At 47.0% G+C, this 11305-nt stretch overlaps 1 protein-coding gene across 6 annotated transcripts in view; it reads right to left on the reverse strand.

Moving 5' to 3' along the window:
- ACOX3 (acyl-CoA oxidase 3, pristanoyl) overlaps positions 1-7287 on the reverse strand; it is a 48113-nt gene extending 40826 nt beyond the window's left edge. Inside the window, exons 1-2 of one of the 6 annotated variants that reach the window (XM_081246292.1) lie at positions 7135-7287; positions 124-279 (exon numbers count right to left, since the gene is read on the reverse strand). In XM_081246292.1, coding sequence (XP_081102418.1) covers positions 124-267 — 144 coding nt within the window. In that variant the 5' untranslated portion in view covers positions 268-279; positions 7135-7287. The other 5 variants (XM_081246293.1, XM_081246290.1, XM_081246291.1 and 2 more) reach the window with 5 other exon arrangements.
- Between the last annotated feature and the right edge of the window lie 4018 nt (positions 7288-11305).

Below are 11305 nucleotides of genomic sequence, written 5' to 3' on the forward strand. Positions count from 1 at the left end.
CATTCATTCCCAGCTCCCTATGATTCCCCGAGGGCCCGCCCCACCTTTCTGCCAAGGACCCAGCCACCCAGCAGACCCTGCCCTGCCGTGAGTGTCCCCCAGCGCCGCCTAGCCCAGCCTCACCTTGAAGCGCAGCATGTCTGGCCCTTCCCAGAACAGCGCCAGTTCCTTCCAGGGGAAGGAGGCGCGCGCACGGGCTGCATGCAGGGGCCCCCGGGGCAGGTCTGGCAGCACGGGGTCATCGCTCCCTTCCCCAAGGGGCGCCATCGCTCCCGCCACCTGCACAGACACATGAACCAAGTCAGCTCGTGTCCTACTCACACCATCACCAACAACGGCATGTGTGCAGCAGGATGTGAAGGGCAAACGAGCTCTGACTGTGAAGGGACAGCCAGTGGGGACCACAGAGCTGACGGCCATTCTCCCGGAGAGGAGGTGAGTGCTCCGCGTTTCTATTCCTGAACCAAGGTGATGAGGCGTTGGACGGGGCCAAAGGGCAGCCCAGGGCCGGCGCTGTGAAGCACCAAGATCCAGGGCTCTGTGTGCTACAGCCTGGCCTGAAGACACCTCGCCCCTGCCGGGCCATCCAGACCGGTGGCCCAGGAAGCCTTTGCCCTGGAGTCGAGCCAGTGCTGGCCATTGCACTCTGGCCACACCCCTAGGGTCCCCTTGAGCCTGCCTGGATGGGGGATGCCCGCCCAGAGCCTGGACGGGGGATGTCTAGCTTCTACTAACAGAGCAACCCAGCTCTCTTGACCAAAGGTTCGATCTGGAATTTTCTGAGCAGACTGGCTCCTCTTCCACAGTGCCTGGGCCAATGAAGCCAGGGATGAGAGAGGCTTGTGAACACAGACCTAGAGGGCCACCAGGAGAGCAGAGTCCTGGGAGTGAACCCCCAGCTCAACTCTCAAAGGCCCAAGGGAACCTTTAAATCCTTCTAGTTAAACATTAGAATAGTTTAGGAGGTCGGACTCTGAGTATGATGGTCAAGGTTGCTGATACACAATGGGAAAGTGGTTTCTTCACTGGTGAAGCACCTCTGTCTTCTGTGTGTGTGACAGGGGAAAAGATGGGAAGGGGCACATCTGACCACCCACTTGTGTGTCAGGGATGATGCCTCGACAGACTGCTTATTTCACCCCCAAAACTGTGAGCCAAGTACTACTGGCCCTCTCGAAAGATGCAAAAACCCCAGTTCAGAGAGGCTTGCTGTCTTTTGGGAACTCCCACTGCTGAGAAGTGGTAGAGAAGGGACCTGAACCCAGAGTCTGACCCCAAGGCAAGCTCTTCAGGCACCACTTTAAGATGCTGGGAAAAAAGCACAGACTAAACCTAGAGCAAGCAGAAAGGAAGAAGATAAAAGATTAGAGCCAAAATTATGGAATAGAAAAGAGAAAATCAACAAAAATAGAAGTTGGTTCTTTGAAAAGACTGACAAAATTGACAAACTTTTAGCTTGATTGACCCAGTTAAAAAAGAGGGAAAACAAATTACTAACTTCAGGAACCAAGGAGGGACTACTACTACTGACCTTAAAGAAATAAAAAGGATTCTAAGGGAATCCTATGAACCACTCACTGTATACCAGCAAATCCGATACACTCCATAAAATGGACAAATTCCTCAAAAGACACAATCTACCCAAACTGACTCATGAAGAAATAGAAAATGTTAATAGACCTATAACAAGTAAAGAGATTGAATTAGGAATCAATAAACGACACACAAAGAAAAGCCAGAGGCCTTCGGTTGTGAATTCTACCAAACATTTAAAGAAGAATACCGGTAATCTATAAACTCTTCCCCCCATTCCCCCCCCACACAAAAAAAGAGGAAGGAACATGTCTGTAAAGTGTTCCATTAAGCCAGTATTCCCTTGAAACCCAAACCAAAGACATCACAAGAAAACTAGAGACCAACACCCCTCGTGAATATAGCAAAAGTCCTCAATAAATCTTGCAAACTAAATCCAGCAACATACAAAAAAGATTCTACACCATGACCAAGTGAAATTTATACTAGGAATGTAAGGCTGATTCAAAATTTGAAAATCAATTCATGTAATACACCATATCAACAGAATAGAGGACAAAAAACACATGGTCATATCAACAGTTGCAGAAAAAGCATTTGACAAAATTGAACACCCTTTCATGACAAAAACTCAATTAACTAGAAATAGTTTGATAAAAGCTATTTAACCTGATAAAAGGCATCTACGAAAACCCCATAGCTATCATTGTACTTAAATATGAAAGACTGAATGCCTTTCCCCTAAGATCAGGAACAAGACAAGGATGTCCACTAATTCTTCTAGTCAACACTATACTGGACGTGCTAGTCAATGTAATTAGGCAAGAAATGAAATTAAAGGCATCCAGATTAGAAACCTATCTCTATCTGCAGATGACATGACTTTGTATATAGAAATTCCAAAAAACGATTAGAATTAATAAATCAGTTCAGCCAGTTTGCAGGGTACAAGATCAGTAAGCAAAAGTCAACTGGTTTCTATATACTAGCAATGAACAACTCAAAAATGAAATTAAGAAAACAATTCCATCAACAACAGCATTAAATATGATAAAATACTTGGAAATAAATTCAACAAAAGAAGTGCAAAACTTGTACTCTGAAAACTATAAAACTTTTTTTTTTTTTTTTTGCAGTACACGGGCCTCTCCCTGTTGTGGCCTCTCCCGTTGCGGAGCACAGGCTCCGGACGCGCAGGCTCAGCGGCCATGGCTCACAGGCCCAGCTGCTCCGCAGCATGTGGGATCTTCCCAGACCAGGGCACGAACCTGTGTCTCCTGCATCGGCAGGCGGACTCTCAACCACTGTGCCACCAGGGAAGCCTATAAAACATTTTTGAAAGAAATCTAAGACCTAAATAAGACTGCCCTGGTGGCGGAAGTCTTGTACCCCTTGTTCACGGATCAAAAGACTTAATATTGTTAAAATAGCAATATTCCCCAACTCATCTACAGATCCAGTGTCATCCCAGTCAAAATTCCAGCTGGCTTTGTTTGCAAGAATTAAAAAGCTGACCCTAAAATTCATATAGAAATATAAGGAACTCAGAATAGACAAAAACACCTTGAAAAACAAAGTTGGAAGGTTCACACTTCTTCTTGATTTCAAAATTTGCTACAAAGTGACAATAATGAAGACACTGTGGTACTAGCATAGAGATAGACATATTTATCAATGGAATAGGATTGAGAGTCCAGCAATAAACCTTAACATGTAGGGTCAATTGCTTTTTGAGAAGGGTGCCAAGACAATTACGGAGAAAAACAGTCTTTTCTCAAATGGTACTGGGGCAGCTGAATAATCACATGCAAAGGAATGAAGTTGAACTCTTTCCACACACATACACAAAAATTAACTCAGAATGGATCACAGATCTAAATGTAAAAGCTACAACTATAAACTTAGAAAATACATATGAGTAAATCTTTATAATTTCAAGATAGGCAAAGCCTTCTTAGAGATGATACCAAAAGCACAAGCAACATAAGAAAAAATATACATATTGGACTTCATCAAATGTTTTGAAATTCATGAAAATGTTTTGCTGCAAAGGACACCATCAAGAAGTGGCAAATCAAAACTACAATGAGGTATCACATCACACCGGTCAGAATGGCCGTCATCAAAAAATCTACAAACAATAAATGCTGGAGAGGGTGTGGAGAAAAGGGACCCCTCCTACGCTGTGGGTAGGAATGTAAACTGGTATAGCTGAGACAGGCCTGGGACCTGGGACCCTTTGCTGCAGTGCTTGCACATGGACACACCTCTCCTTGAGCAACAAAAGACAAAGAAACTATATGGGACTAAAGATAACTGCGTGCATGGGCAGTTGGGGCAAATTCTGGACAAAATATACAAAAGACCAAAACACTCAAATGCCACTTCTGAAGAGCCGGGAGCAAAAGCACGGTGGTGAGAGCAAAAGCAGGGTCCTGAGCATGCCCCCTGCACTCAACCCCACCTAAGGGGTGGGCAAACCTCCTAAGCCACCCCTCCGGCTCGACCCCTGTACACACCCCTACCCTCACCCCATATAAGGAAGCAGCTCGCACCCCCTCAGGGAGCGAGCCAACAAGGGAACCTGTTGTTTGCTCTCCCCTGCTGCAGCAGGGGTCCCAATAAAGCCTTGTTTGAATTTCTTGTCTGGCCTCTGATCAATTTCTATTGGTTGGGGACGTGACCAGAACACTGGTCACTATCACAGCCACTATGGAAAACAGTATGGAGGTTCCTTAAAAAACTAAATATAGAGTTGCCATATGATCCAGGAATCCCACTCCTGGGCATATACCCGGAGAAACCATAATTCAAAAAGATACACGCACCCCAATGTTCATTGCAGCACTATTTACAATAGCCAGGACATGAAAGCAACCTAAATGTCCATCAACAGAAGAATGGATAAAGAAGATGTGGTACATATATACAATGGAATATTACTCAGCCATAAAAAAGAACAAAATAATGCCATTTGCAGCAACGTGGAAGGACCTAGAGATTGTCATACTGAGTGAAGTAAGTCAGACACAGAAAGACAAATATCAGATGATATTTATGTGGAATCTAAAAAAAAAAGGGTACAAATGAACTTATTTACAAAACAGAAGTAGAGCCACGGGTGTAGAAAACAAGCTTATGGTTACTGGGGGGAAGGGGGAGGGAGGGATAAACTGGAAGGTTGGGACTGACACATACACACTACTATATATAAAATATATAACTAGTAAGAACCTGCTGTATAGCACAGGGAACTCTACTCAATACTCTGTAATGGCCTATATGGGAAAAGAATCTTAAAAAAAAAAAAGAGTGGCTATATGTATAACTGATTCACTTTGCTGTACACCTGAAGCTAACACAACATTGCAAATCAACTATACTCCAATAAAATTTTTTTTAAAAAAGTGAAATGACAACCCAGAGAATGGGGGAAGAGATCTAAAAGTCATATATTGATAAGGGACTTGTACCCAGGCTACATGAAGAATCTTAAAACTTAATAATAAAGCCAAAAAACCCAACTTAAACGGCTCAAATAGACATTTCTCCAAAGATATACGAATGGCCAACAAGTTCATGAAAAGACTCTCAACAGCATTAGCCATCAGGGAAATGCAAATCAAAACCAAAATAAGATACCACTTTGCATACCCTAGGATGGCCATGGAGCAAAAAGATAGATAATAACAAGTGTTGATGAGGATGCGGAGAAACTGGAACCCTTATACATTTCTGGTGGGAATGTAAAATGGTGCAGTGACTTTGGAAAATTTGGTAATTTTTCAAAAGCTTAAGTATACTGCTACCACATGACCCGGCAATTCCGCTTCTAGGTATATAGCCAAGAGAAATGAAAATAAATATCCACACAAAAATTTGTATAAGAATATTCATAGCAGCATTTATAATAACCCAAAAGTAGAAAGAACCCATATGTTCATCAATAAAATGTAGTCTCTCCATACAATGAAATATTATTTGCCACAAAAAGGAAGGAGGTACTGGCATATGCTACAATGTAGACGAACCTTGAAAACATGATGCTGAGTGAAAGAAGTCAGACTTGAAAGATAACAGACTGCATGATCCCATTTAAGTGAAATGATCAGATAGGGTAAAAAGAGACAGGAAGTAGGTTAGCAGCTGCCAGGAGCTGCGGAGGTGGGAAGATAAGGATTGTGACAACTAATGTTTCCAAGGTTTCTTTTGGAGTGAACATGTCCTGGAATTAAACAGTGGGGTTGGTTGCACAACTCTGTGAATACAGGATAGGGAAAACCACTGATCTGTACACTTTAGATGGGTGAATTGTACAGTGAGTTATAGCTCAATAAATAGGTTAAATTAAAAAAAAAAAAAGTAAGGCACAGCTCTTGGCAGAGACCAAGTGCCCCCAAATGCAAGCTACAAAGTCCAAGGGAACTTTGTACCTTTCTGGACTTCCCTGCAGGTGGCCCCATCCCTTGGTTGGTCCGGAACACCACACTTCTCCTCCCTCTGCAGCTCCTCTTCTGTCTCCTGGCAGACTGGGCCTCAGCCACTCTCGCCCTCCATCATCTCATCCGTTTACATTGACTTAATTCACCAAGGGCTCCCAACTCCACACCTCCAGCCCCATGTGCTCATTGGCAGCTTCCTGGACACCCCTCTCCTCTCAAGTTCCAGAGGTCCTCAAACTCTGAATGTTCGGCACAGAACGCACCCTCAGCCCCCGGCTCTACCTGTCCTCCTGCAGGGCCAGTTCTTTGCTGCCAGTGGCCCAAGGGTTAGTTGATCTATAAACCCAAGTGTCATCCTGGAATTCCCCTCTCCCTTGTGCCCCATAATCCAATTAGTTTCCAAGCCTTCCTCCCCCCCCACCCCCCGTTGCATCTCTTTAATGCCAACCGAACCCTTTCCTTTCTCGTTGCTCCTATTACATCTATCATAATAACCTCCAATTACTGAGCAAACATTGCGTGTGGGTGGGTGTGTTCATCTCACACGTTGCTAACAGAGATTGAATAGTTGATCTCCATGGTGCTGGCAACCCCAGTATAATCAGTACTCTCACTTTCCACGTGAGGAAACCGTAGCTTGTCAGAGTGGAGTAAATTGTCCACGGTTTTAACGCCGTGATCAGGCACATCCCACCCCAAATGCCAGGATCCTAAGCAGCAAAATGCCGCCTGAGGTCACCAACAGTACTGCATGATGGTTCAGCTGCTACACACGAGGATCTGAAGCCAGACAGCTGGTGTCAGATCCCAACTCTAGAGCTTACGCGTCGGGCGAATTTGGCAGTCACTTCACCTCTCGGGGGTGATGACAACACGGTAAGGCTAGTCCTGTATCTAGTCTGCAGGCTGTTGCCATTCACGGGGGCACTTGGAGCAGTTCCCGGCATGGAATGTCCATGCCATTATTGTGGCAATAGCCGCTTGCAGACAATTTCAGAGACGGCCCTAACATGCGGATCCGATCATTCTCCCTTTAGGTGACCTCAGGGGACAAGGTCGTAACTCCTCAAAACGTCTCGCGCAGTTACCCGCCCGGCCGCCGGCCCTTGCAGACTCTGCGCCCAGCAATCCCGCGCGGGACACACGTTTGCCCCCGGACCTTTGCACGTGCCGCCCCTGCGCTCCCGGGCTAAGGCGGGCTGGACCTTCGGAACTCGCCAGGCCCTCCGGCTCGCGGGTCCTCGCACCGCCCAGCGCACACAGCAGGCGCTCAACGCTCGTCCCCAGGACCGAGGCCCAAGTCCCAGACGACAAGGAGCGCGCGCAGCCGCAGACAAGCCCTGCCGTCCGCACCACCCCGGTTCTCCTCCCCCCTGACGTCATCTCAACGCGCCGCCCGCCCCGTCGCCCGGGAAACGCAGGACGCGTCCGCGCGCAGAGGCCGCTGAGGCTGCGCGCAAACGGGGGACTTTCCTCCGACGGTCCCTGGCGCTCTTCCCAGTGGACCTTCCTGCAGAAGAATCCCGGGGATTCTGTTCCCTCTCTGGTTTTAGGACACTGCTTGACGTGCATTTGACAGGGAACGTGCTTTGGACATCTCTAGGTGGAATTGGGTGGACATAATGACTTTTTGGGCAGTGGCGAGGTGGGGAGAGAAGAAGGGTTCACCCATTACTCAGGGTTGTTTGCTGGGTAGGTAAAGATGCCATGGAGACCGACATAGGAGGAGCCACTTGGGGGAAGAGAAAGGGAGTTCTGTTTTGCACATGTTTTCTTAGCTACTTCCTGGTAAAGCTGCCAGGAGCTGGTGTGAGCAGTAGGGCAGGGTGCGAGCTCTTTCGGTAACTCAGCTAACGATGATCTGGCTGTCCTCTGCTGGGGCTCTGCCGTCAGTCCCCATCCTCCCACTTTTGTCCTTTTGACATCTGTCCCACTCCACCCTGTTGGGCACACCCATTCCCTGCTCATTTTGAGTCATTTGCTCTGTTGGCCATTGTTGGTAACTGCAATTATTTGAACACATTGTTAACACTAAAGTGTCCTCCAAAACTCTGGCCACTTATCTCTCCTTATCCCCTTCCTCCTTTCTCTCCCACCACCACCACCTCCCTTACCAGTTCAGGATCCACTGAAGAGTGGTTGGAAAGGAGTCACCAGGTCACTGGGTTGGGATGGGCCGTGATGATTTGGTACCAAATATGGTCCTGTCACAGCTCTGCCAGGACCACAAGCACCAACCTCCTTCCCCGTAGTAAATCTACATCAAGTAGTGGGCAGCTGAGAATGGTATTGAGAAAGAGTTATGCAATGCAATATGGTTTTGTATGTGATGCACACAGAAAGGGCCAAAGCTTTGATCTTCATGGCAAATGTTACAGGCATGAGTCAATGAAAGAATTTATTGTTGGAAACCATAAACCCAACAATTCAAAGGGTTTAAATACTGAAGGAGGCTTGGCATCAGGGGAGTGTCTGGCTGAGGACCTAGAAAGTAATGGGGAGGATGGGCCCCTACTGAAGTGGCATGAAGCCCATGTTCAGTCAGCACGATAGGGCTGGCACTCAGGACACTCAGAGCCTAGAGGGCCTTCCCGCTGAAGCCTCAGCCGCTGCTTTCCCCGCTCCACCCGGCGTCTGGCACTTAGATGTTGAGGACCCAGCCTGGAAGGTGTTTGGGAGTCCCACCTGGGTCTCTCTAGAGCCACACTGTCCAATACAGTAGCTACTAGCCTCATGCGCCTATTTTAATTCAAATGTGCATTAGTTAAAAACATTTCACATTAGGTTCCGCAGTTGCATTAGCCACAGTTCACATGCTCCATAGCCACATGTGGCTACTGTTTCAGACAATGCAGACATAGAACATTTCCACCCTCACTGGAAGTTCTCTAGGCTAGCAGTATTCTGAGACCACTCCCAACCCCAGGCCACGGCTTGCAACCTTGACCTAAGCCTGACTCTCACACACTGCATTCCCTCACGGACATTTTCCCTCAGAAATTATCATTGGGTGTGTACAGTGTGCCAAAAACTAAGCTAGGGTTATGGTGGCAAACAAGCCAGACAGAGTTCCTGACCTAAAGATGCTTGTGCTCCAGAGTAAGGAAACAAAACACACTGCAACGCTTGGATAATTATAAGAAAACAAAACAGGGCAATAAGATATGAGGTGTCTGGGGGGCTCTTTTTTTGGCAGGGCGTGGTGTCGTTCGGGAAGCCCCGTCTGAGGAGAGGACATTTAATCTGAGCTCTTAATTGGGAGAAGATAGGGAACGAGCATTCCAGGCAGAGGGAACAGAGTGGGAGAGAGGGGAATGAGCTTCCAAGTTCCAAGGACAAGAAGCGCCCCGTGCAGGGCTTAGCAGGTGAGGGAAGGGAAACGAGGTGGCAAGGGAGGCAGGAACCAGCCTGTGTGGGACGTCAGAGGCAGGAGCCCAAGAGGCAGGTTATCTGCAATTTTGATTCAATGTGTGGGCTTCTGGTAGGGAACTGGCATGAGCTTATGCAGCGATACTGCCCCCATCAAACTGGAATTTTCCACCTCCCCCTAAACATTGGCCTCTGGATTTATGACATCACATTGCTGCACTCAGGTCCAACTGCTTGCCACTTGAAAGCTGATACTTGGGAGGCAGGTGTTGGTATAAAGGAAAGGTTGCTTTATTCAGGAGTCAATTACCAGGGGAGAAGGTGGACTCCTGTCCAAAGGCCAACTACTCACTGCCAATCAGCAGGCAAGGGCTTTTATTTTTATTTTTTATTAATTAATTAATTTATTTTGGCTGCATTGGGTCTTTGTTGCTGCGCGCAGGCTTTCTCTAGTTGTGGCCAGTGGGGGCTGCTCTTCATTGAGGTGCGTGGGCTTCTCATTGCGATGGCTTCTTTCATTGCGGAGCACTGGCTCTAGGTGTGCGGGCTTCAGTAGCTGTGGCGCACGGGCTTAGTTGCTCTGTGGCATGTGGGATCGTCCCCGACCAGGGATTGAACCCATGTCCCCTGCATTGGCAGGCGGATTTCCTGTGCCACCAGGAAAGTCCCAGAGGAGCCTTATAGTGTAAAAAAACTTCCCTCCTTCTGCAGCCTCTGCACCCAGTATATCTTGACTGTTTCACTTTTCATATTCCTTGATCATTGTCTTACCTGTCTGCCTCCTCTGTCGGCCTGAAGGTTCGTGAAGGGCAGGATCTTACTTCGCCCTGCGTCCTCAATACTTAGCCCAGGTCCCTCCACATGTTAGCAACTAACAACGTTTGTAATTATTAATCTTTTGGCTATCCCACCTGGCTAAACATCTTTGGATAGCGGCAGAGGTTGAATTATGTCTCCCCCAAAGACATGCCAAAGTCCTAACCCACCGTACCTGTGACCTTATTTGGAAATAGGGTCTTTGCAGGAGAAGAGACACAGAGAAACACAAGAAGGCCACATGACCATAGAGGCGGCAATTAGAGTTAGTGGCCACAAGCCCAGGGACACTTACAATTGCTGGCGACCACCAGAAGTTGAGAGGCAAGAGATAGATTCCCCTTCCGAGCTTTCAGATCTGTGAGAGAATTAATTTCCGTTGTTTTAAACCACCCAGTTTATGGTAATTTTTTATGGCAGCCCTGGGAAAGCAATACAGACAGCATGAAAATCAACTCCATGGTCAAAGACTATGAGGTTCAGCATTCATTTATCTTTTACGTGATTCAACAGACATTTGGTTTTTGCTCTTCTCTCTGATAAATCACATGATCTGGGTTAGTTTTCACTCCTTGATTCTGACAGAGACCCTTTAGGGAAAATCCCAACTGAGGGACTATAATGTACAAAAAGAATGAAGAATCTTTGAGGTTTTCGGGATATCACTAGATTCTGCAGACTGTGCAGGTGATGTTGGCCTAAACCCGCAGTACCCGCCCTTCTCTGCTCCTCCTGGGAACACGCAGGTGACAGCTGACGTTCACCTGTCCTAATAAACACCCCAGGGCAGCGGTCAGACGCGGGAACGCACCAGCTGCAACTCTCCCACACGAGAAAGCACGCCAGAGTAAAACCGGAGACGCGCGAGCTTTCATTAGAAGACAACCCTGAACATTCACAAACATAGGCTCCATGACTTTGATCGGTAACAATAGGGAGACAATCAGACGTCGGATGCAGGATTGACCTTTATGATTCCATAAATACACCACCTCCAGAATTCTCCAAAACTCAGCTCTTGTCATGTTACTATCCAGCACCGACACCCTTGGATGTTTCCCCGCAGAATAAAGCAAAGGTTAAATTCCTCAGCCCCCAGAATGAAGTAAGTCAGAAAGAGAAAAACAAATATCGTATATTAACGC

This window comes from Mesoplodon bidens, assembly GCF_964165515.1.
Source record: "Mesoplodon bidens genome assembly, chromosome: 1".
Taxonomy (NCBI): Eukaryota; Metazoa; Chordata; class Mammalia; order Artiodactyla; family Ziphiidae; genus Mesoplodon; species Mesoplodon bidens.